Below are 27,736 nucleotides of genomic sequence, written 5' to 3'. Positions count from 1 at the left end.
CATGCAACACAATCATGAAAGAAGAAAGAATAAAAAACCTTATATATTGAGAAGAGTAAAATCTAGGAAGTAAAACTCTTACAAGGAAATTGCAAAATCATGTATTTTTGAGTTTTCGTACCAAAAGACGCCACTCGTTTGTGTTCCTCGACGTTCATTTTCTGCACCTCTCTTTCTTGTGATTTTATTTCCTTCTCTGTGATACTATTGCCCCGTTTAGGGTTCCCTACCAAAATGTGTACCAGTACCTCTCCTAGCAATACAAGTGCAGTCCCACCATGCAAGTATAAACTTACTATTCAGTTAGATCATGTCTATTCATTTTGGAGGAGTATACACCATCGAGCATTGTTGGACAAGGATGAAGCTAACAAGTTGCGATTACAAGGAAAGAAGCATGTAGACTTATGGATGGATGGAAATATTTAGCCTCCATACCCTTCTACAAGTAAGCATCCTTCTTTTTACAATATTCACAACTTCATAAGGTATGCTAGAGATGGTTGTGATGGGATGTTTGGCTATTGCATGAGGTTATATTCTGCATCTTTTACATTTAGAGAACAAATGCATGAAATGAAGGAAGCATTAACATTGGTGCAAAAAACTATTTCTGAGCTAACGAACGAGGTTGGTAATCTAGAAAACTCTAATTAATCATTACGAGAAAAATTAGTGCACTTGGAAAAAACTATGATGACACCCAAAGAAGCATAAAAACAAGGCACAAAAGAATCCAAGCATGCATCATATTTTTATTTTTTGTCAAGAGAATAATACTACATTGTTACAAAATCACCAAAAAGAGAGAGATATGAGGGGGCCACATCCACATCCACATCCACATCCACATCCACATCCACATCCACATTCATCATAAATAAATGATATACACAAAAGTGTTACGTGCATGCATTTGTGAAGGGTAGGAATACTCAAAATTAAAGGCCAAAGGTCTTATAATATCAAATGTATCAAAGTTTCAAAGAAATAATAAAAATACGAAGGGGTGTGCTTTTTGGGGAAGACGTGGGGTGGAGTGCACGAATGGTTATGTGCCTCTCTCCCTTCCCTCTCTTGTCCAATCGCACATTCTCTTTTTGGTGGTGCAAAAATTTGTTCTCTCTCCTTTGTCTTTTGTGCAGAAATTCATCTTTTCCCTTTTGTTCTTGTATAATGGTTGAAGCTATGGATGAAGATGATGAAGATAACGAATCAGTTCATTATTAAGTGGAAAATTTATGGTTTCTTTTTAGTTTTGAGATTAATGGCTCAGCCATGTGCATAGATTTTGCATGCTTCTACCTTGGTTTCATGTTTATTTCCTGCCGTGGGAGGGTGGCTGTCATTTTGGTGCGCAGCCGGGGAAGAAGATGATCTCAAAACACCAAAGGAAGAAAAGAAAAGAGAGACTTGAAGATTTGATGCAAAGCAATGAAGAAATTGTGTGTCCCAAAGTACAAGAAGGTGCAGGATGAGATGGAAGCCCGTCGTCTGGGTGTTTGGAAGACCCTCCTTTGCTGAAGAAAGCCCAAAGCTTTATAGATTGTGTGTAGCATTCTTGGCCCTAAGCTGCATCAGCTATGCAATGACATTCGTGCTCTGTGCTGCTGTGTGTTGTTGCCTTCCTTGTGTGATTTCCCTCCTTGGTTTCCGTGAAAGTTACATGGAAGGGAGGAAAGCCTTTGCCGATGTTATTGCCTTTTCGCCCATTTACAAGTTTAGGAGCAAGAGGATACCGTTTCAGCGAGAGAAAGGCAGCTACAATGGATCAGATAGTGATAGCTCCAGTGAAGGTGGTGTGATGGCAACAGAAACAAAGAATGAGAAGGTAATAGCAGGGGATGATGCGGCATGTTGTATCTGCCTGGGCCGCTAGAAGAACAACACACAGCTACGAGGATTACCATGTTCCCACCATTTTCATGTGGAGTGTGTTGATCAGTGGTTAAAAATAAATGCTTCATGTCCCCTCTGCAAATCTTCTGTTCAAGGGTGTAAGACTGGAGATGGAGACACAGATGTATCAACACCTGTGGCAAGGCGTGCTGCTAGAAAAAAATTCAGTCATGAATGCTGCTCAACCTAGAAGCAACTAGAACACAAGGGTTATGGGACTTGATTTGATGGCACATATGTCACAAACCGAGGCTTTTTGCCCCATGATACTGTAGAAACAGGTACCCTGTGGGACATGGATCCCACTACATTTATGCTACTTGAGAAGGATGCAAAGGTGAAGGAGACGTGTAGTAGAAATAGTAGCACAACATCTCCATGTCTCCAAGAGGTCTCCATGTCTCCAAGAGGAACGAGAAGAAGAAGAAAAGGAACATAAGAGAAGGAGAGGGATGAGAAGGCGGCCATTACCACATTGCGCAAGAGATAGAGAAAGAGTGAGGGAGAGAGAGAGAACGCCCTCGACCACCAGGAAGTACAAGGCGCTGTCATCGCTTTATGGTCTTGCAGAGGTAGAGGATACGGAGGAAGAGGATGCTCTTGGCAAGGCGTCGAGGCCGGAGCCTTGGCCCACCCTCCACTGAAGCGATTTTCTCTACAAACTGAGGAGTGAGGGAGCGAGGCAGAGAAGTAGCCAGTCATTTTACCTATCCCCACCAGTCCTACAAGGGTTCTCCTACTATGACTTTTCCTTTCAGGACCATCTCTGTTTCAATCCATCCGAGATCAGAAGAGAGAGAGACATTTGCTTGATCATGTCCGCCTCTTCCTGTACCTTTCCAGACTCCCCAAGGCAACCTCTGATTATGCCATCCCCCACAAGGCACATCTAGTATCCATGCCATACAATGCCCTCTCTGCATCAAATGTGGAAAGCGTTGCCAACCAGCCAGAGCATATTACGAATCATCTTCGCATGCTGTCGTCCAGCAAACATCACATGTCCTCTGTTTAATCAGTTGCGCTGATGAGGTTCCTCTGATGGCTGTACCGTTCAAACCCTAGCTTGCAGAAAGAAGAGCATTGAGGCGTTTCTCACGGACAGAGAAAGAGAGAGAGGGAGAGAGAGGATGATGCAAGATCTGGGCATCGAGGCCAAAGAAGCAGCAGTTCGAGAGGTTGCTAAGCTCCTCCCATTACCCAGCTCCTTGGCTTCTATCGCTACCATCAGAAGCAATTACGCCCAATGCCTACAGGTGACCAGCATTCAACTTTATGAGAAGGTCGACCAAGCGGTGATTCAGTCCTTCCATCCATTGGATCGCGAGGTGCAAACACAGGCGTACGCACACACAGAGAGAGAGAGAGCCATATCCGGTGTGAGGTTCAATCGGCTCATTGTTGCAGACTTGACCGGAACATCTTTCCGCAATTCTCTTCACGCACTGAGAGAGAGCATCACAACGGCTAAGTTGTGCGAAATGGCCACACATAGAAAGAGAGAGAAGAAGTGTGTGTGTGCACACATGTGTGCGCGCCTAAACGTAGATGTCCATGCAGATCTCCCTTATCTGCAGAAGAACATAGAATATGTGTAGTTACACTCCAGATTCTTTCAGTTGCTCTGCATCCTAATCGGTCTGGAAACCTTTTGTGCCATGTGCATATATAGACAAGCCTTTAGAGAAAGACACATAATACCTACATATTCCCATAATCTTCCTTATCTCATAGTTGGTTTCCCTTAGCTTTTACAATTAAAGATGGTATGATAGGGCATATGAAGTTATATATGCAAATATGTTCATCCACATCAAAAACATTTAAAGAGATAAATTTTCATTTTATAAACCTTAACATCCTAGCACTAATATAAAAAAATTCAAAACCCTTTACAAAGACATACCCACATATAGAGATACATGAAAATGTATATACAATTAGGTCATATTCCTTCCAAGTGACATGATGATGACTAGAGTTATCATCTTTATTTCCCCATTGGGATGCAAAAATCATTCTCATGATCCCTTGTTGAAGACAAAACCCTGTGTAGTCGGGTGAAGAAAACGAGACTAAATATTGCAAAGAGATGTGTCTCTAATATTTTAGGTATTAATATTCGAGAGAATGATGAGAGGATTAAGCTTACTAAAGAAACCATGACAAAGAAGGACATTATAAGGATTCTTAAATCACCTGAAAATGTAGACTTGAGAAACCAAACTCTGAAAGAGTTAGTGAAAGATTTAAAAGAAACAGTTAAACCAAATGAAATAGTGGAGATATGTGACAATATGGGTATGAGTCGTAGAGGTTATCGTGCTCTCTCTAAATTGTGGTTTACAAATCTTAAATGTCATAGAATAAGTACATTTGGTTTGCCTCGACCTCTTGCAGTTTCAATTGCTAGGACATCTATGAATCATAGGATTCCATATGTTTTTGGGGAGAATATTCATATAGAAGGATCTATGCGCTATGAAAAACATAAAACAGAGGCCTTTTTTGAATACAACACATTTAATAATATTTGGATTGATCTTAAAAGAGTCTATATTGCAATGGTCCATATGTATAAATTTAATATCTAAGAATGTGGTGGTATTTTGAAGTTTGCACTAAAATTGGATGAAGAACAGATTCAAAAGGAACAAAAGATAAAAAGAGTCAGCATTTGTATCATGAACACAGTATTGGATTACAATACTAGTATGGGGCAAGAACAACAATTTAAAATACAATCCAAGATGGAGCTTTGGTGGATTGGCGCGGCCCAAGTACTAACTGAAAGTCATGAAATCTTAAAATGGTTATTCTCTCATACATGTATTCTTGATATTATAAAGTCTCAAAGTGAATGTGAAATGTTGATAGTCGATGGTGTTGGTAGTTTTAATGTTGAATGGCATATGAGTGCTGACTTAGAAACTATAAAATTTATGCTTGGAGTAAGTAATGGGGCCAATGCAAAATATCCTTGTATTTATTACATGGAGAGTTTGGGATCCAAACAATGGAATACTTTGCAGCCAGCAACAAGAAGACCCCCGACTGGAAACTCTATAAATTTGAGTAAGCTCAAAAACATAGATGGCTTATGGGATTCTATTTTCTCAATCTCTCTAAGGAGCATTCATATTTGCACATTACATCCAAAGATTAGAATGATTGATCGGTTGCTTAGATTGCATCTTGAATATGCATATTCAATAAAACCAGTATCTTTGTCAAATGACTACATTGATAAATGTGAGGCTTTACTGTCAAAAATGGGTTTTCATGGAGGTCAAGTTCACCTGAGAAAGGATCCAAAAGCCTTAGGGAAAACAAGAGAGGTCTTAGTAGATGTCTCTATAGGGGGTTCAAAAGCTAGACGATTTCTTAGAAATCATACTGGTAAACAAATGAACGCATTGTGGGAGTGTTGGAGAGAGTTATGTGAAATTACAACAAATGTGGCTAGCACACCACGAATTGCATTCCTATGAATGGAGGTTTGGAGACACCTTGATATATTTTAAAAAATGCTCAAGGAACAAAAGATAACATCTAACTATTTGGAAGAGTACAAACATTCAATTGTGAATCTTGTTCAAGCAATTAAGGAAACTCGGGGAAAAAAGGATATTACTTTCTACTTGGTAAGATGGACATAAATTTGAACCTTTTTGCTTTGAAAACAAGGTTTAATTATTTAAACTGATTGTTTCTTGTTGGGTTGTCACACCATTTTCTTCTTATTCATGGGCCTTATTTTGTGGAAGAGCAAGGGTCCCTAGCAACTTACAATAGCTAAGGTATGGAGAAATCTCACTACCAAGCACATATGTGTTTATTTCGGAGCACTAAACATGGAGGAGGAGCAACAAAAACCAATGCCCTTCAAGAGTTATTCAATTGGTGTTTTCAAAGACAACTTCAAAGAGCGAGAACACATTAAATGCGGTGGAATCTAAAATACCAATACTATTTTCAAAATGTTATATACATGGCTAGCTTTTAAGAGCCTTTACAACGTCTTCCTCCTCAGGCATTTTTCTTCTAGAACATAAAAATTTCTTCTCTTGTATCTAGCTACGGATTTGATATCTATTTTTTTTGCTACTAAAACATAAGATGAGTATGCAAGGAAGCATCTAGCCTTGGAGGCAGAGAAGCCAGGACCATAACCAAATATTCGGATGGCTACTGTCTTTTCCAAAAATATAACTTTGTGCACATTGTGTTGCAAACTTGAGTATCCCAGAATCCTTGTAAGTGCCTTCAATAAGGCCATTCAAGTGTGTGTACCAATTTGCTTTCTGTATTGGCTATGGTAGGATGATAATTGAACCTCATCCTTGTCCTCCAACTCTTCCTCAAGTGACTGGTTGGAGTCCCCCTCTTCATTCTCGTCTTTTTCCTTCTCTCTTCAAAGAACCATTCATTATCTTATTCCCTCTTCTTTTTTGACGTGGATGGCTGGAAACATTGAAATGGAGTTTTTCTAATCTCTTTGTCTTTTCTGCATGGTACAAATCCATTAATACGTAGGGACTACTACATCAATTTGTATTGGAAATCTAAGGGTCTGAGCCTAGTCTCTACTGAGGTCCATGTAGCACAAGGTACACTAGCACTCCTATACATAAGAAGTTTGATAGGCTTTCCAGCTCCCATTGAATTAAAGCACTAACAAAAGGCAAGCTCTTGTCCCACCATGATCGTGTGATGATTGAGCTCACCCATTTTGTCATTCCCCTCCTCCTCCTTCTTTACATATGATATAATTTTATCATAGCGCCATTACTATGATGATCATAATTTTTTATTATATTCCATGGCTAGAGTTTAACTTGATTAAATGTTGGTAGAAGAGCTCTAGATATCACTAGACATCAACAATCTAGTTTAATCTAATATCTGATAGCAATGAAATTTTCTATTTGTCTATTTAAGAGGGAAAACTAAAGAAACTCTAGATAAAAAAACTTGCCCCCAATCTTACATGGAAATCTCTCAAAATTTCTTATTAAAAATGTAAATAAAAATAAATGATAATGATTTCTCAAGGTATGTGAGGCACAAGGTTTGAATTCATGTACTCAGACAAGTCAAACCATTATGCTAGGACTTCATTGGGAATTTTAACTTTTTTAAAACATATTTAATTAGAAGTTTTAAAATAATATCTACTACCTTTATATTTTGCAAGCTATCGTGATTCCTACTTAGCACTAACACTTGATTCTAAGGATAGTTACACACCACCTCAGATGATTAGGGCAATATGAAAGCATCGATGTAGTTTGCAAACTCTCCATAGCCACCAATATTCAAAAGGGTGATTGGGCCATTGATTTGATCTTGAAGTGTGGTGTGATTGGTAGAGCTTCAAATCCTAACCTCTGAATATTACACTTTTTATAAATAAGCCTTGTCACCTTGTGACTTCGGCTCAAATACTATTTTTATATTTTTGTAATCTATTGAGGTTGTTATCTAATCTACTTGGTACTCAAAGTTGATTCTAAGGTTGCTTACATTGCCTCAGATGATCAGGGCAATATGAAAAGCATTTATGATCTCGTTTGCATACTCTCTGTAGTGAACAATACTGAAAAGGTTGATTGGGCCACTGGTTTGGTCTTGGAGTGTGGTGTTATTGATACATCTTCAAACACTAACTATCCTATTCATTCCAATGTGAACCAAAAAGTACTTAAGGTATAAAAAAGATTCTACAAGCAAGCAAGGAAGTAAAATCAACTTGTACCAAGCTCTCTTTTAAGACCAAATAAGAAGATAATGCATCCTTGTTTCATTGTGATACATTTTCCTAATGGGCATCCCAAATACTTGAATGCATCCCCAATTCCACTATTTTGAATCCTAGCATTCCCATCACTTTGCTAGCTCATTCAAACCTAAGTGAATAAGCTCACATTTGCTCATACTAGTCACCAACCATTAGGGTCAAAAAACGTTAAAAATGACACTTTTGTTAATCTATGGATTAAGGAAAGGGCCAAAGAGATTTTGCCATGTGGATGAAAATATGGTATTCTTGTCTCCTCTGCTTTTGAGATAGTATAGTTCATTTTGTGGTTCTCCCCTCCTATTTAGTTGAAATCTTCAAACCTTGACAAGTTTTAGTAGTCCCAATGGCCCCTATTAACTAATAAAAGCTGACAAAACCTCTGACAAAGACGTGCCAAAGTTAAGTTAATGAAGACCATTTTAAGAATCAAGAGAAATTTCAAAGTTCTTGGCGCTCATAGTATTTTTAATCTATCTCCTTGACCTCTCTCTTTATGTTTCTTTCTCTGCACATTGTCTACATACTCATTGTCTTTTACATGGCATCCACAAGGCGTCCTTATCATTCTATAAACTCTTGTACCATGTATAGCAACACAAATGGAGAATGTGAGCCCAAAAAATTTACTATAAATGATTGGGTTACAATGCTACCATCTTGTAGGGGTTCTCATAGAGTGAAAAAAACAAAATAAGGGGATATCAAATATCATTGGAAGGGACATATCTTTGCCTTCAAATCCACGTCTCAAGGCTAGTTTGCTTTGGTAAAACATGTTTACATGGCTAGAGATATGTACTTGGCTCTAGGGGAATGTTTTTCCCAACAAGCACATTATAAGTTTGAGTTGTAAAATATACATGAGTATATGGTTTTGTTTGAAGGATATGCTAAATAATGGATTGTTGGTTGTAGATATCTTTCCATCAACAAGTTTCAAGTGGCAAGCTATGGAGAGCCTCAATGGAAAATTTCATGCCATTCATAACGAATTTTCAGACATTTTTTATGCTAATCAGACCACGAGTTTTTTTCATGAAAGTGAAATTTCTGTATATTATGCACAATATGTGGTTCCTTTAAGAGCAGGTGCGTATAGATACCTTGAAGATTTGCAATTACCAAGCCTATCATCTTTGGAATGGGAGATGCCTGATAAAGCAACAATGGAGAGTTTTAAACTCAAAATTGCTCAAGATATTCAAAAGACTATGACTCCTCGAAGGATCTAGACAAGAGTATCCTTATCGTGGTTTTTACCCTTGCATGTTTTTGTAACTTGCTTTCAAACAACATGTTTACAATGAACGAAGTTTTCATGGCTAAACAGAATTTTTTCAGAGGAAGACTTGGACAAAATTTTAGGTCTATGTTGGAAAGTCAAGGAATCTGACCACGAAGGTGACCTTATAAGGTGCAATTTGTGCCCTCAATCATTGGGTTTATCCTATAATATATCTCCACAATCTCTTATCACATAGATTTTGATTACAGAAGATACAAACTTAGATTGGGTACTTGGGTTCCTTTAGATTCAAATATTGATTATAAGACATTGAAATTTACACTGCAAGTTACCGCATAAGAAGTAAAAGAGGTGAATATTACTTCAAAGTAGAGTCTTAAGGATGTAAGAGATACCTTGGAGTTTCTAGACAATGTTACTCTTGGATATAAGTTCAAGGTAAATGGTGCTGTAATTGGAAAAAGAGCTGAGAGCTCTATATCATGTTTGAGTTGTTTGCCTCCTACTATTGTGAGTTTTGGACCATAAATATGCATGTATAAATAATTTTGAATCTTTCTTTTGCTCATAAATATTACTACGAGAAACATGGAATTATACACATTGATAAGTACTATTAAAAAAAATCTTGGTATAAGCTTTGCAATGATTCTGTGAACAACAAATCGTCGTTTGTCAACCAAAATGATTTCATTATATCATGAGTTACAAAATTGGAGTATAATTTAATTGCAATGATTTGGTATAAGGTTTATAATTCTCTATGATTCTATGAACAAAAAATCATCTTTCATGGGTAAGATCAATATGACAGATCATTACATTTTTTGGGTTAAAATATTGCACTACAGATGTATATACAAGGGGAATGTTACTTCAGTACAAAGACATAAATTGATAATTATAAGGCTATTCTTTAGCCTCTCCATCCTTAGGTTTTTCTTTATCTTCTCCTTGATCTATAGCTTCTCCATCCTTAAGACTTCTCTCCTTCTTTGGAAAAGTTGCTTCATATTCCATACTTTCATTTTTCATCACTAGTTTCCTCTTAGTAGGTGTTTTCTTTCGTTGCTCAAATAACTTAATTACCTCAGGCACTCTTTTCTCCTCAAGCTTCAGAGGAGATGGACTCAATTTTGATGGGGAAAGCTTAGGCATGCCCTTCATTTTGCGCCTCTTTTGTTTGGACCTTAGAGACCTCTTTTTCTTGGTGGTTGCCATTTTCTTGCCTTTGCCCTTTGTTGTTGCCTGTCCTTTGGAATTTTTAGCTAGGAGAGGGGAATCTAGGTCCACCAGTGTAATTGCCCTATCTAAAACTAGTTCAATACACCTCTCCTGTATCCACCACATGTATGCCTTAGGGTAGTCTCTGCACTATAACAAAGCACATAAGTTATTTGAAGTAGCAAGAGACTTTCACTATAAAAAGGATAAAGCATAGGAGACTTACATTCACCCCCTCTACATTTAATAACTTTGAATCTATTATCCTCAAAGCATTTGAAACCACGCTCTAGCCACAACTATGTACCTCATTTTGCAATGGGACTTCTTGAAGCAGAAACTTGAAAGGTCTCTGAGGATCATCAATGCTTTCAAAGCTAGTATCCAAGTGGATAGTAACAAGTCTAGTAGCACTGCACATATTAACTTATTAGTAAATATTCTAAACTTTATCCAATAAAGAAAAGAAAAGTCTTTATTGACAATACATCTTTGGTTGGCCATGGATTCCTGAAAGAGAATTCATAAAATTGACCTCTCTTGTAGGAATGTTTATATAGATTAGGCTCTAGTGTCCTCTACAAACCAAAACACAAGTGAGCAATAACCCTAAAGACAAATCATCAAGAGATAGAATGTTGAAGAAAGTACCTTTCAATATATGGAAAAAAAATATGATGGTTAGAACACTATCAAAGTCCTTACAAAACCTTGGAATATTTGAACCAAATTTAGAAAACAAATCGACTGAGAGAAGTGGATCAATAACAAATATAATCTTAGCAATATTAATGCTAAGAGAAGCAACATATGCCTTGTATACAAAGTAAAGAATGAATAAGAGAATGAGTGAAATATAAGGACCCTTGGAAAATTTCATTATAAATAAAGAGAAGAGAAAGAACTTACCTCAAACAACAATAAACTACTGAATCTACTAGTTGAGTATCCTTTTTCTCAAATAGGATCTTATCCCACTACAAGGGACTGGGGCAATAGCGACGCCGATTAGCGACGGCGTTTATCGGCGTCGCTATTGGCGTCGCTATATGCGTCGCTATTAGCGTCGCTATACGCGTCGCTATTTGCGACGCAAATAGCGACGCAAATAGCGACGCATATAGCGACGCCGCAGGGAAAAAAAGCGCGGCCGAAACCAGAGCGCCGTTTTCATTTTGTTTTCTTCGCCTTTTGAGAGCGAGAGCGAGGGAGAGAGCCAAGGCTTTGTGAAAGAAGAGGAGGAAGAGACTTGTTGCCGCCGCCGCCGCCACCGCCACCGCCACCGTCGTTGTTCGCGAAGGAGAGGAGGAGCCCTCGTTGCAAAGAGAAGCCGCCCACGCTTGCCATATCTCATTGGTGAGTCTCCCTCTCTCTTTCTTTTACTTGTTGAAGGTTTAAATCGTTCTCTTTTGTTTATTTAGGAGAGGAAAAGAAAGAGAAGGAGAGGGAGAGGGAGAGAGAGGGAGAGAAAGAGAGGGAGAGGGAGAGAAAGAGAGTGAGAGTGCATTCTCTCTCTCTCTCTCTCCCTTTTGCTTGTTTAATGTTTAAATTACTTTCTTCTTTGCTTGTTTAGGAGAGGAAACGAGAGAGTAAGAGAGAAAGAGAGGGAGAGGGAGAGGGAAAGGGAAAGAAAGAGAAAGAGAAATAGAGGGAGAGGGAGAGGGAGGGGGAGGAAATAGGAGAGGGAGAGAAAGAAAAAGAGAGGGAGAAGGAGGGAGAGTGCATTCTCTCTCTCCCTCCCTCTCCCTTTTGCTTGTTTAATGTTTGAATCACTTTATTTTTTTCTTGTTTAGGAGAGGAAATGAGAGAGAAAGAGACTGAGAGGGATAGGAAGGGGAAGGAAATGAGAGAGGGATAGAAAGAGAAAGAGAGGGAGAGTGCATTGTATCTCTCCCTCTCCCTTTTGCTTGGAGGATGTTTAAATCACTTTATTTTTTGCTTGTTTAGGAAATGAGAGAGAAAGAGAGATAGAGAGGGAGAGGGAGAAAAAGAGAGGGAGAGGGAGGGGGAGGGGAAGGAAATGAGAGAGGGAGAGAAAGAGGGAGGGGGAGGGAGAGGGAGCGAGGGAGCGAGGGAGAGGGAGAGGGAGAAAGAGGGAGAAAGAGGGAGGGAGAGGGAGAGGGAGGAGGAGGGAGGAAATGAGAGAGGGAGAGAAAGAGAACGAGAGGGTGAGGGAGATGGTGAGAGAAAGAGAGGGAGAGGGTGAGGGAGAGGGAGAGGGAGAGGGAAGGGAATGAAATTTAAGATAATATACGTATCGATAATGGTATGCAATGTGCTTTGCATACGGCCACGTACTTCATCAAAATTAACCCAAAATTATTGTTATAGAAGTGGAGATCCCTTAAATTGAGTATAGGATAATTTCTCTCAGGTCTTATGACTATGAGTAGAATTGATTGAAATAAATTTTATTACTATAGTTGTAAAATTTCATAGATGGCGCGCATTAATTTTAAAATGGATTACTTATACTCAAAGCCGAGATATAACAAAAAATTATCTACCGGGACAAACAAATCGTTGAGCATGATACAAGGCCGAGATATAACATCGGAAAATCTCTCGACTACTATATACAATGCAAGGTTTATGGTCAACTTGCAAGTTGACGTACATCTCCAAAAAGCTATCCATTTAAGCCTCGTTTGCTGTAATGTAGATAAGATGGCAAACGAAGAAGGTCCTATTGTTCAAGACCGCGAGTCGTATCTTAATCAGCGTGTCCCATGTCCTTGCTCTCAATGCAAGTTGGCAATTAGACGAAAACGCCGATTGTCTATAGAACACGTACGACGATTTGGCGAGTTTCAACCTGAGATTATTGATCAGGCGATTGCAGATTTTCAGCAAACGGTATTTTCAAGTTAGCATTTTTCATGCATTGTACTCTCAAGCTAATTGAAAACCATACACAATAAGATTGGGTCTTGTTGGCAAATTTTGTGTCCAGGGGGGTGATGTCTCGACCCAAGGGGGAGTGCACCCTTTGCGGCCAATTAGAAGAGTTCGTGGATGTGAGATGGATGGATGGCAGGAGCCAATAGACCACTCGCAAGGCCCATCTATATCGTCAATGCCAGAGGAGACAGACAACCTTCCCGACTTGCCTACAATCTTGGAGCCTGAGATGGAGGCAATGATCGATGCATTGATTCCCATGGATGTTGAGACATCTGACCCACTTAGAGAGGAAGCATCCATACCCTTATATGATGGGTGCCGAGTATCTCGGTTGAAGACATTGCTTGCACTCTTAAGTGTGCAAGCGAAATACGGTTGGAGCGATACGAGTGTGACTGAGTTATTCAGGTACCTTGCATACAGACTTCATTGTTTTTTTTTTAAACAGTATTATTGTAAATATGGATGGATTTTTCAAGGTGTTTTATGATGTTTTCAGGTTATTGAAATATCATATATTGCCACCTGCAAACACCATGCCTGAGTCTCGTGATGATGCACGACATGTTTTACGGAAGCTTGGCATGGACTACAATAACATCCATGCATGTATCAACGACTGCATATTGTTTCGAGATGAATACGAGAATATGGAGACATGTCCAAAGTGTGGTGCTCACAGGTATCGACAGGACTTGCAAGGGCAGACCATCCCTCAAAAAGTCCTCAGACACTTTCCGCTCATCCCCCGCATAAACCACATGTTTCGCACGTCTGCCATGGCAAGCTTGACAACGTGGCATGTGCAGAATAGGTCTACGGATGGAGTGCAACGAATATCAGCAGATTCGCGCGCATGGAGCCACATTGACTCTACCTTCCCAGGCTTTGCGCGAGAGCCAAGGAATCTTCGGCTCGGTCTCACCATGGATGGTGTGAACCCATTCGGTCTGCGCTCGACTTCTTACAGTGTGTGGCCTATAATGCTTGTCAACTACAACATTCCTCCATGGCTTTCTACGAAGAAAGGACATCTCATCCTTAGCTTGCTCGTCCCGGGCCGCTACAAAGTAAAAAATATGGACGTGTATCTTCGTCCATTAGTCGATGAGCTTAAGATTTTGTGGGAGGAGGGGGTCACGGTGCAAGATATGAGCAGGCGCGATGGTCGGCGGTCAGCCAACATTCGAGCCATTCTCATGTGGACGATGCATGACTTTCCGGGATTGGGAGAGTGCTCAGGTGAGCAGACCTTTGTTCACGCCGGTAATATCTATATTTTATTTCATTCAATCAAGTATTCACTAGGTCGTGGATCGCCTTGCAGGTCTCGTTACCTCAGGTTATCATGCATGTCCATTGTGTGGGCCACAGTTAGACTCCCGAAGGTCACGAACCATGAAGAAGATGGTATATCAAGGACACGCCACTTTCTTGCCGGAGGATCATGAACTCAGGGAAGGTTTTCTTGGACGACCTCCAGCACGTATGAACGCTGCAAGCTGGTACGAGCTGAAAATGGTAAACCCGGAATCACATCCAAATGGAATGCGACGGTTCTCAGTTTTCTACGAGTTGCCATATTGGACCCACTTACAGGTCAACCACTTGTTGGATCCCATGCATATTTTCAAAAATGTGGGCAGCTTGCTATGGGACCACATCACAGGAAAGAGAGACACTATAGGGTCACGAATGGATTTAAAGGAGGTAGGTAAGATGGAGGCGCTTTGGCCGCAGTCGAGTGTTGAAGGGGGAGTGCAGCTTCCTCGCGCTCCCTGGGTTTTGTCTACCAAAGAAGAGCGCATTGTGAAGCAAGTAATCAAGTCTATCCGCACTCCGACGGGTATGATGCGTTCTCTCAGGTCCGCATTTTCTAAAGATGACCAAATGTCTGGGCTAAAATCCCATGATTGGCATAAGATATGTCAGGTTTGTGAACAGAATGGATTTTAATAAGCGTGGACATTTTGAAATTTGAAAAGTGACCATTATTCTTAATGCTTTCTCATTTGTGGCAGTTTGTCCTACCGATCGCGATCGCGGGATGCCTAACTCCAGAAATTCGCGGGGCCATTTACAAGCTGTCGACTTTGGTGCAATGGATCTCACAGAAAGAGATTAAGACGTCCTCTATTGAATCCGCAAGGCGGGGAGCAGTTGAGACGGTCTGTCTCTTTGAGAAATACCTGCCCACTAGCATGCTCACGATACAAGTTCACCTTCTTGTGCATCTTGTGGACGAAGTGGAGATTGCCGGACCTGTCCATACGCGATGGATGTTCTTCCTGGAGCGCTTCATGAAAACCCTGAAAGGCTTTGTGCGACAACGAGCTCGTCCGGAAGGTAGCATGGCGGAGGGTTGGTTGGTGTCAGAGGCATTAGTGCATATCTCACAATGGCTACCAATGGTGGAACCAGACAATGAAATGCTATGGACGCTCAAGGACGATGACAGGCTGACTGGAGATGTGGTGGTTGGAAATGGGGTAGAAAAAAGAATGGATGCCTCAATGGAAGAGAAAGTGAATCGCTTTTGTATGTTGCACCATGCCTCCATGGAGACGTGGCTCGCCAAGTACCAGATTGCAAGGCAAGATCGAGAGGAAGCGCGAGCTGAATTCCGACGCAGTACGCGTCACCGACCGATTCGATATCCCGAAGGCATGGAGGAGATGCCGCGGTTTATGTCAACACGATGGTTGCATGGAGCCTTGATCGCAGCATCCAGCGAAGGGGCAGAGGTCTCAATGGAGGAGTGGGAGTTCTCGAGGGGATGTAGTCCAAAGGTAATGAGGGGTTTAGAATGTGTCGTATCTGAATTTGTTTGCTACATCTAATTTGAGTGTTTCAATGTGCAGTACAAAATATATAGTGCAGCGTGGTCGCGCGGACGGCATTTTCGGGTGGAGCGTATTGACAAAATGCGCTCCACAATGGACTGTGGTATCATGGCAAGGTTTGAGCAAGAGAGCCGGCGACGAGCAACGGATCCGAACACGGTTGTGGATGAGATGGAGTATTTTGGGAATTTGCAAAGTATTATTACGGTGGATTACCGTAGCTTCTCCATGATAATATTCGATGTGCAGTGGTTCAAAGTGGTACTTGGAGGAGCTGGCGCAACGGTTCGACGAGGTCCATCTGGATTTCTCGAAATAGATTCCGAAAAAAAATGGATGGATTTGCGCGACACCTTTGTGTTGCCGGCACATTGTGAACAGGTAATCTTCTAGTCATTTGCTTGCTAATTGTAATACGACATGCTTTATGTCACAATGGTTTGAAGACGGTTTGTAAGTGTTTGTGAACAGGTAATCTTCTATCCAAATCCCCGACAACCTCGATGGTGGTATGTTATACCTTCAACTCCTAGAGGTGCGAGAGTATACGATCAAAGCGATGTTCCAGGCATAGATGAAGAATATATGCAAATAGAGGGATCGAAATTACAAGGGGTGGAGGCCACCGCAAGCTTGGAGCCCGCATCGGCTAACAATGATGGAAATACAGAAGTCGTAGAATTTTTTGAGAACGAGGCAGACTCATTCTTTTGTGGTGACATGTCTATCGACCTTCCAGTGTATGCAGAGTTATGTCAGGAGATTAACATGGGACCATAGAATACTTCATTCTTGGAGAATTGTATTACTCAATTCGTTGTTTAGATCTTCCATAAAGGTAGATAAGATATGCATTTTAAGATGGATTTTTCAAAAATGATTTATATTAATGCGCTTTGTATAGTTTCAATTGATTATTCTAACATTATTTTTTATCTCTGCAGGTATCTTTATTTTCAGGATGAGTCGAGGGATGAGCGATGAGGAGTTTCAGGAGATGATGGCACGTATGTCTCCAGATCAGCTCGCGAGATTCAGAGAGATAGCAGATCAGGAGCTGTCTCGTTCTTCGTCAGGGCGCTCTGCTAGATCAGCTTCAGTGCGATCAGATGCTTCAGCTTTGAGCAGACGATCTCGACGCTCGCGACTTGGGCCAGAGGGAGGGACTGCGACTGCAGGAGGATCAGGGGGGTGCTGCTGTGGAGACACGGACGCGGTGTCTCCGTCTCGTCGTTCAGCTAGAGCTCGGTCACCTCCAGGATTTGTCACACCTGTGGGGACGTCCACTCCAGTTACTCCGGCTTTTGCGCAGCCGTCGGCAGATGTCACGCCTTTTGGTGGCACTCCTTTTGGTGGCACCCCCTCTGGTGGCACTCCTTTTGGTGGCGCCCCCTCTGGTGGCACCCCTTTCAGTGGCACTCCGGGAGAGGGTACCCCCGTCGGTACACCGGATGTTCAGGGGTCTCCTGGATATGCCCAGGAGCGTGGACGGAGATGGGAGAGGGCCCATACGAGGCACACTCCTAGGGATTATGGATACCTAGTGGATGGCAGGTCAGGAGCTATCATCATGAATGATGAGGGGAGGAGGGTGATAGCTCGCATGAGGGAGTTGTGCCAACAAGTTTTTCGGCACAACGTCCTGGATCATTGGAGGAACATACCGGAGGGGAGCAAGGAGTACATAGTAGCATCCTTGCATGAGGAGTTCCCGGTGCCAGCCGCAGTGGATAGATTCTCTACGGGCTGGATGATGGATTGCATGCGTGCATACATGTCACATAGACGATCCGACGCACGCAAGGCAATCAAGAGTGGGGCTCCAAAGCCCAAGTGGTTAGATGCAGAGGACTGGCGCCGACTGAGGGAGGAGGCTACAAATTCGCCAGGACGTTGGAGTCAGCAGCGGGAGGCGGCGAGGGCACGAATCGAGGCCGGATCGGTACATCATCTTGGGAGTGGCGGCCACAGGACATATTTGGAGGACTTTGTAAGTTTCTCTTTTGTTTTGCTTATTTGTTTTTTTGAGATATTATTTGTACTGACAATCATATTTCTAACAGTTAGCATTTTGTTTTCTTTGCAGCACTCCATTACAAATCGTGATCCGCAAGGCCTTGAGACTCAATATGCAGAGAGGCACGGTCTCAGATCATTGATCGACCGATTGTACAGACGCGGCGGCCCAGTAAGTCTCTCATCTTTCATGTCCGTAGTTACCATGAGATATTTGAATGCATTATTGTATGGTGGATTGATATGTTGTTTCTTTTTCTGCAGAATCCGTTTGATGCTCCTTTGCAGAGGGACGAGCTTTCGGGGGACGACGATTTGTAGCTCGCCCTCGGATCCTTAGCGCTCACATACCTTTAGTTTTTAGTCGCCCGATCTATGTAGACATTTTCTATGTATTAGTGATATTGTTTTATGATTGTACCAATTGCATTTTATGCGATATCATGTATTTATTTCATCTATCAGTTTTATGATTTCAGTATAGATTCTTTTTGTTTGCAAATGCTTTGTATGTAGCAGTGCAGAAACTATTTTGTATGGCTCTCATACAGCACACAGTGCTATATGTGGCAGGGCAGCTTGCTGCCCTGCCACAAAATTTTTTTTTCCTCTGTTACCGTCGCTATTTGCGTCGCAAATTTACTGCAGGCGTCGCTATTGTCGTCGCTATCAGCGTCGCAAATTCTCTGCAACCGTCGCTATATGCGTCGCTATTTGCGACGCATATAGCGACGCAAATAGCGACGCATATAGCGACGCAAATAGCGACGCAAATAGCAACGATTCCATGGCGTCGTCAATAACGACGCTTTTTGCGACGACGGGGGCAAATTTTGTTGTTTGTATTTTCGTCGCTTTAAACGTCGCTATAAGGTCTATATCTTGTAGTGTCCTTTGGAGAAATGCTAAGGTAGCCTTCTTTCTCAAGACTAACAGAAACATTCACGACCATTTTGCCATACACTTTGCCCATCCTCTCATAGTTCACTAGGCCAAGACTCAAAATCTTTCTTTGCTAGATCAAATCCTCATTTTCTATTACCTCTTTCCTTTTCTTCTCCAAGATAACCTCCTGCTCACTTGCAACCCTTGTAGGATACAAATGGGTAACCTCTTCAATCTTGGGTGTTGGTGGCTCTTTCTGCTTTCTCCTAGGTGAAAATTTGAGGATTTCAAATGCCTTTTGATCAGTCGATGGAAGAGGCTTGAAAACTTTATCAAACCTATATTTAAGTCTGCTAACCATACTAAAGTCTTTATTCATTAATGTAATTCGATAAGCATGGGCAGGTGCAATATAAGCATCATTCATAAAATCTATTACAAAATTGTTTGTTGCCTCTTGCAAGCATAGTAGAGCAGACAACTGCCACCTCTTGTTCAGGCCATACATAGAAGCAATAGAGAACAACCTATCAGATATCTCCTTGACCAATCTAAAAAATTCAGCCTTAGGAATGAGGTGATTGGTTGACTTTTGAGCTTTCCTGATCTCTGCAAAACACCTCTTGACGTAAAACCATCTTGAGTTTCTCTTTTTCCTCACAGAGGCTTCCTTGGCAAGCTAAAGTTGAGGAGAAGTTGAGGGCTCAAACTTATGACTTGTTCTCTGAGGATTCACCTGAATATACTTTACCAGGTGATGTAATAGGGATAACAATTTCTTCAACTGTCTCCATAACAGTTCGCTCAGCACCTTCTTCAGAAGATTTCTTCACCAACACGGCATGATCAAGAAGCTAAATACGAAGGCAATTGACTCCTATCACGCAATATGGAAGCCAAAACAATGCTAGGCCCGATACAATGCGATAGTACAAATTTGAGTTCCTCCTTTGACCTTATCGCTTTGTATGCAAGGCAAAATGATGCTTGACCTTGAACCCCAGCTCCTCGCTTCGCACAAGGGTTTGCCCAATACAACGCGATAGCATGAAATTGACTTCCTTCCTTCCCCTTATCACTTTGTGTTGGGAGATTCCAACACAACCAGAATGTTTGCACGCCTCGCTTTGTATTTTCCCCACCTTGCAATAGACAAGAAGAAGATCGTTTCTCACTCTTTCACCTTGTGCAAAGTTGGCCCAATACAATGTGATAGCACAAATTTGAGTTCATTCTTTACCCTTATAGCTTCGTATTGGGGGCTTCTAACACAATGTGAATGTATGAGTTTCTTAATTCTTTTTGCATGCCCTCGCTTTGTACTTTGGCCGCTTGCAGTGCAATGTGGACATACGACACCTTCGTCGATCGGTTACATCAATATTATCGACAGTCATGATGTAAGGTTTGAATTTGCGCTCGCGCAAAATGTGAAGTTCTTATATACTTGGGCTGCTGATGTCCATGTGTCATGTTCTCATTGGCCGTTATATTAGGGTTTCTGAAATATTCATTCTTCCCCCCTTGTGCCTATTTAAGTCCACTAAAAATTTTCGCACCTTTTTCTTCTCCATTTCCTTGCGCACAGAACGCCCCCCTCTCTGCCCTGCTCCATGCAACGTCTCTATCTCCCTCTGATTCACCGCTCGCGGTTCCATCTCCATCTCCTTCTCCCCTCGGCTCCTTTCAAAGTCCGAATCGTCCGTCTCCATCTCAGTCTCTTTCTCTCCTCGGCTCTAACCAGCATCGAACCCATCCCCATCTTAATCACCGACACCCATCCATAATCATGTTTCCAACCTCCTCGTCACCCCTTATGTCCATACTCCATCACCCCCACGTCCATACTCCATCACCCCCACATTCCATACTCCGTCCATAATCCCATTCCCAACATCCATTTCAACCCCTCCATTCATATTCCTGTTCCCAACCTACATGTCCATACAACCACTATGCTGATGTATAAATCGACATGGATTCACGGGCCTTTATGTCAATGTCCACATCCTCCCTGTCAAATTTGTCCTTCATCGCACGTCTCAACACATTCCCAAAGTCCATCCACAAGGAAAAATACACAAAAATAGCGTGAGAAGGTAAATAGGAAGGTTTTGATTTTCTTCTAATGGCATCGTATTTGCTAGTCTTTCCACAAGGAGTGATGAAGGTACTTTGTTCTTATCAGTGTAGGATCTTAGTCGACTTGCGAACCGAAATGGTGCGATGGTGGCATTTGGAGATTCCTAAATTCTTCTATTCGCATCGTATAACTTATTCGTCCAACATGGAGCGAGGGTTGCACTTCAAGAGCCTTATACGTTGATATTCACATTGTATAGGCAAGCAATCTAAAGCAGAGCTATTGTATCTCAAGAAGATGTCGTAAACAAAGATGTCACACATGTCTGCCTCCACATCTATGAAGGGGAAAAGATTCCTTAATCCCACAATGACAAAGGAGTCAGTTGCCTGAGATGTTTCAATAGCATCTCATATGTCAGTGTGACAACTGAAGGTTCAGGCAAGGCTTCAAGTAAGGGAAAGGTTTCAAAGTCTCCTGTGAAGGTCCCAGGGCTGTCTCAAATTACAGATGTTATAGCCTTTGAGAAGCTTTTGGATTTTCTCATTGAAAACAATATTGTCATTGCTTTCTATCCAACAGCTAGGGAGATTTTCAATCCAGAGTGGGACCTTGATCAAGTTCTTAATTTCTCAAAGGACTTTTGCAAGGAAGTTTTTGCAGAGTTTGAAGAGTTGGCATATCGTATTGTTCAGTTGGATTCCAAGGAGTATGTTCATAGCCCTGTTGGAAGGTCACACACTGAGAAGTCCTTGTTTACTAAGAAATGTGGTTATCATTCTCTTGATAGATTTTATGCAGCTGAGTTATGCTCTTTACACCCAAAAAAATGGAGGCTTATGCTTAAGTCTACTACATTAATTGTATTTGCCCTTATGAAAAATCCTCTAAAATCTAATGAAAAGCATAAAGAAACCTCAAAATTATCTAGTTTTTGCCTTCTTAAAGAGATAGTAGATGAATTTGATGTTGTGGAGCAACTAGACACCAAGATGGAAGCATTAGTTGCAAAGGACCTGGATGTTGCTGAATTCAAAGTAGAGATAGTAATCAAAGAGAGTAGTATAGAGGTTGATGAGCCATATGACAGTCCTTCAAGCCTTATCATTCCATCTTTGCCTACTTTCCCAATTAAAGACAAGGAGTACATATTATTGTTTGATCTCCAAATTCTTTTCAATTTGAGAGAAGATTATTGCTTGGCAGTTATTGCAAAGGCATCTGTAGATGCAAAAGGCATAGTGGATGTTGAAAATGAGTCCAAGGAGGACTTACATAAATTAGATACTCAAATGTCCCATGATATGTTTATAGATGCATCAAATGCTTTTTCCCTATGTTTAAGCAGGGTTAAAGATGTTGAGAGAGAGTTATAGGCTGCTAACAAAGAGTTTGACCAATTTCAAGAGAAGCTTGGAATCTCCAATTTCGAAAGGGAGGAGTCAGAATATGTAAAGGATCTCGAGGATATCAAGGAGACATCAATTAGCTTATGGAATCCAAGCAAACTTGAGAGTGATGAAAATCAAATGGTAATGCATTCTTTTGTTTTTATGGAACCACATACATTTTTTCATTTTTTTCATTCTGACTGTTGCTTTTACAGTTGGAGATTGCAAATGAGGATAATTTCTTGGGAAGAGCCAATGGGTAGATGGTAGTAGTTCCCTAAAGGATGTTGCACTTGGGCATTACATATCGAGGATTGATCAGAATATTCTATTGGTTTTGCATAGCACTTTCTCAGAGGAGGTCTCATGGCCAATTGTTAACACAAAGGTAGTAAGTTTGTATTGACAAAATGGAGCTATTGAAAGAAGATGCTTTCATCAGCAACACCCAAATCAACATGTATGAAAAATTTTGTTGACTTAAAAAAGCATAGGAAGTTTGTGACTTGCTCACAACTCAAAGTAATGTACTACTTGCACATTATGGCCGACATAGGCATGGGGAGAAAGCATTAAAGTTTTTTGAATGCATGCAAGTGGAGGGCCTCTCCCTAGAAAAAATCACATTTGCTTCCATTTTGAAGGCTTGTGTTGGCGTAGGAGCTATAGACAAGGGTCAAATAATACATGCAAATATTCTCAAGGATGGATCACTAAAAGAATCAAACTATTGTTGCCAATGTAATGATATGTATGTCAAATGTGGTGTACTTGCAAAACCACAAGAAGTGTGTCACAGGCTCCCAAAGTTAAGATCTAGTTATGTAGACTGCAGTGATTGAAGGATATGCTCATTGTAGCCATTATAAGAAAGCACTTAAATGTTTTGAAGAGATGAGATTTGTGGACCTATCTTGCAATGCAGTCACTTTTTCTTGCATCTTGAAAGAGTGGAAAATGGGAAAAGAAGTAGATGCTAAGATTGTTAGAGATGGATTGTTGACAAAAGATATTGTTGTTGGTAGTGCACTAGGAGATATTGTTGTTGTTTGCAAAAGCACAAGAAGTGTTTGAAAAGCTTCCAACTTAGAATGTGATCTCTTGGAGCGCACTAGTCAAAGTATATAACCAACTTGGCAGTAGTGGAAAGCAATTATGTGTTTTGAGAAAATTCTTCTCATGGACTTCTCTCTAGATGCAGCTAGCTTTGTTGCATCTTGAAAGCCATTGGGAGCATAGGAGCCACCAACAAAGGTGAAAAAAAAACATGCCTTGATGAAAAAAGAGGGGTTGCTAGAAAAGGATATTGTTTTTTGCAATGCATTGGTAGATATGTATGCCAAGTGTGGCATGGTTGCAAAAGCAAAAGAAGTGTGACAAGATTTTGGCACAATGTGATGTGGCATAATTGAGTGTCCTTATAGTAGGGTATGCCCAAAATGTCCATGCAGAAGAAAAACTTGATTTTCTTGAGCAAATGCAACATGAGTGCCTATCTCAAAATTTTGTCACTTACCCTAGCCTCTTGAAAGCATGTGGAAGCAAATGAGCCATAGATAAGGGCAAAGAAATACATGCCAATCTTGTCAAGTATGGCTTGCAATACGTTGGTAGATATGTATGTCAAATGTGACTTGCTTGGAAAAGCACAAGTAGTCTTTGACAAGCTTCCAATGCCATGTGGAATGTGCGTAGTGAAAGACTTGCCCTTCATTTGATATGGCCAAATCCCTACTTTCAACTTCTTGGATAGGCTTGCCCACCCCAATTGAAACCCTTTTTGCATCACCTCCACTTCTTGCCCCTAGATTTAATGTCATCTATAACCCCATAATCTGCTTCTTTCCTTGTGGATCCTGCACTTGCATTTGGCTCTGTAGTTGAAGCACCACTTTGAGGTTCATACATTGTATTGTTCAGAGATTTATGTGTTAAGCCCTTACTTGTCCCTAGATTTAATGCCATCTATAACCCCATAATCTGCTTCTTTCCCAGTGGATCCTGCACTTGCATTTGGCTCTATAGTTGAAGCACCACTTTGAGGTTCATACATTGTATTGTTCAGAGATTTATGTGTTAAGACATTACTTGTAGAATTCACTTCATATGACAGAGAGGCACTAGTTGGCTCCCTTGATACCTCAAGGCCAACAATTCTTCCAACATCATTGGTGGCTTGTCATTGGGAATCATTGAAGTAAGAAAGGTACACTTGTATCACAACTTCTTAGACATCAAATGACTCATAGAGTTCTTCCAAAGTCTACTTGTTTTCCAATCAATGTCTTTTATAGGGCCTCCCAAGTTGACACTTACATCATTGAGTGTCAATATATTTTTGTTTGCCTTGATGGCTATTGTCACCCAAGTTTCATTCGAACAATGTAATCAAGTTGGATTTCAATGGACACTTAGAGTCTAGAAATTAGGAACATCACATGAATAATTGGTAGATTGAAATGGTGTGAATCTTGTTGATAGAAGACCTGACAAGAAGTCAACATGGGCAAGGGAGGGGGGCATCAAGGTGTGGAAAAATGCAACAGTGCAACAACAACATTCAATGAATGCTACTCAAAGGTGTGTATGTTGATCACTACATTTTCATCTTGAATCTTGTGGCACTCTCCAGCTCCCATTTCAACCAAAGAGAGCATTTCAATTCAACTCAATTTGATTTAATGTTTCTGTTCTTGATGAAGATTGTGTAGCATGTTCAAACTATATCTTTGCTGGATTCTTTCAAGTTTACAAATCCAAAATCTTGAGATGAATTTGCAAATGTTTACATTTTAAATGTATCCATCAGCAAGCACACATCCTAATTACAAGATTCCCATGGCCTTATAGGTGCTACAAAAGTAAGAAGAAGAGATGGTGCATTGTTGATGATTGCGAGGCATGCTACATATGCTATCCAAGTATCTATTAGTGCTCACTAAGAAAACCTGCATTTTACGATGTGTAATAAAGGAATGTTAGAAATATGTTATTGATGTGTAGTATAGGAGAATAAACTCAAAGGTCAATAGGTAATGGTAGAGGTGAGTAGTATTTTAAGTAGTCCAGTCTAAAAGCATCTGATTGAGGTCGATGTTTGGGAAAGTTATATTGGGGACCTACTATGTGGAGGTGGCAAACAATGTATAGTATTTTAAGCAAAAGTCCAATTTTAAATCATTTGATCGAGGTTTATGTTTGGGAAAATTGTATTGGGGACCTACTACATGGAGGTGGCAAGAGATTTTACTAGTAGATAGGTTGTAATATTTGTTATTGAATGATATTTTCATGTCTAAAAGCAATGTGATGAGGATAGAGGAATAATGCAAAGCTTCTCACTTATCTCACTAATTTGGATTTTGTAAATTTATATATATTATAAGGCATATTAGTGGTCTCATATTTGTTTTTTGTTTATTGTAGTGATCAGCCAAGGCAAGATGTTGTGGATTCTTGCTAATATACAAGTTTTGATTGTTGTTTTATTGATGTACTTAATAAATCTAAGACTACTTTGAATTAGATAGATCTAAGACAATTTTTTAACTATTGATATCATTGATTTACCTTTAGTATGTTGAAGTGTGGAGCCCCAAGAGAGACACCAAGGAAAATGGGATTCTATTGCAAGAAAATCTATCTTGTAACATCAACAAGCTTGTATTTCATTCTTTTGATGTGATCAAAACAAAGGAAACAACAAATCTTCACATAGCATCATAGTAGATATCTCCCACGGGATTTGATGGAATCAACCATAATCCTTAACATCTTCATAGAATCCATCAATAGAACAAGGAACATAAAGAATACACCATTTTTGAATGGAAATCAATCACATAGTATTCTTCTTCAATGTCTTTATAGTTTTTTCTATCAATCTCTCATATACAAATACACTGTTTTGATAGAATTGGCTATCTCTGGCTCTCTCTCTCTCTCAATAGTACATCATCTCCTCACTACAATACTCAATAATGACTCTCAATAATCCTTCTTAGGTCGCGGATACACCTCCCAAGAGGTATGTCTGATGCGAAGAGGTACCAGAGCCACTGTAGTAACCCTTCATATCTCATTTCTGTCTTTGTCACTCCAATCTTCTCTTCAGTCTTCAGCAACTGCTTCTTCCATTTGTTTTAGCTCTTTTGAACTTAGATTCATCATTTCCAAAAGTTAGAAAACTTTTCCAAAGTCCAACATACATTCTACAAAACACTTACAGAAGATCTACAGAAGAGAACAAAATAGAAACAGAGCAGATATAGAACAGAGATAGAGGCTCTACAAAAGGTTTACAGAGGGTTATAGAAGGTCATCAGAGAACATCAAATCCTCATAGTTCATACTAAAACCATTCCAAACTATCAAAAAGTATTCAATAGGCTTCCAAAATATTTCAATCTTCATCAATCATCAATCCATGCTTCATACAGAAGAAAATTAGAATAAAATAGAGGCTATACAGAAGGTATGAGAACCAATCAGAACCTTAACAAAACTTATCAAAACATCACAAAGCTTCATATTTCTACTAAGAATTATCATGAACTTTCAAAACATAATCAATATCATCCAAAGCACTCTCAAACACTTCCATTAACAACCATACATCACTCTAAATCCATCAAAAATCAATCATTCAGACCTCAAAAACAACAAAAATCAATCAAAAATTCAGTCTTTTTCCACTCTCAACATATCCCCACACTTAGAAAGGAATTGTCCTCACGACCTAAGGAAAAGAAGAATATAAGTTCAGTAAAGAGCTCAATTTAATCTTCTATAGTATCTTCAACAATCACTCCACCACAACCCCAACTTATCACTTGTATCTCTAGAAAAGAATACTACTAAAGGAAAACTTCATTATTCATTCACACATATGATAAACAATAAAAAATCATAACAATTTTGTAAAGGATATAAGAGGTTCTTCAGCTTTCCATTGTAGGCTTGTCATCCACCATCACCATCAATAGTTGAAAAGAGAGCTCTTGAACAAATTATTCAACCAGCACGAACTCATGACATACAAATTCTTACAACACACACACAAACACAACCATTTGAATGGCACCTCCAAAAAATATCTCATTAAGAAGTACAGAAGATACATCCAGGGGTATCAATGAAGATGATCCCTCTTGAAGGCTTGATGATTTCGAAAGCGATCCAAGGATAAAAACTCATTTACAAAGGACTTTGGAGGATTCTAAAAGAATTGAAGGCAGCACATCCGTTCTAGCAAAACAAGGTATCTCCTAGGTAGACAAAGGGCATGAAAATATAGGACATCCAACTGTTGGGAATCAATGTTCACATTGACATTCATACAAAGCTTTGGAATGGCCTTTTGATCATTATGGGAATGCCTATGCATATATGCTAAATACCAAGCAAAATGGGATGTCAATCTCACTGAAGGATCTAGAGATT

General features: G+C 40.3%; 1 protein-coding gene and 1 pseudogene across 1 annotated transcript; both read left to right on the top strand.

Moving 5' to 3' along the window:
• Positions 1-1,474: 1,474 nt before the first annotated feature.
• On the top strand, positions 1,475-2,089 carry LOC148025206 (E3 ubiquitin-protein ligase At1g63170-like; annotated as a pseudogene).
• Positions 2,090-16,393: 14,304 nt separating this feature from the next.
• On the top strand, positions 16,394-19,236 carry LOC148025205 (uncharacterized). The gene is made up of 3 exons (XM_087693659.1): positions 16,394-16,757; positions 16,864-17,331; positions 19,226-19,236. Exons 2-3 carry the CDS (start codon positions 16,881-16,883, stop codon positions 19,234-19,236), a joined length of 462 nt encoding a protein of 153 aa, XP_087549785.1. The 5' UTR covers positions 16,394-16,757; positions 16,864-16,880.
• Positions 19,237-27,736: the final 8,500 nt, after the last annotated feature.

Source organism: Lygodium microphyllum, chromosome 15 (assembly GCF_053477565.2).
Source record: "Lygodium microphyllum isolate KBCC chromosome 15, Lygodium_microphyllum_v1.1.10, whole genome shotgun sequence".
In the NCBI taxonomy this organism is placed as follows: Eukaryota; Viridiplantae; Streptophyta; class Polypodiopsida; order Schizaeales; family Lygodiaceae; genus Lygodium; species Lygodium microphyllum.
The sequence above is the reverse complement of the archived record's forward strand: the minus strand, read 5'-3'. Positions and strand labels throughout refer to the sequence as shown.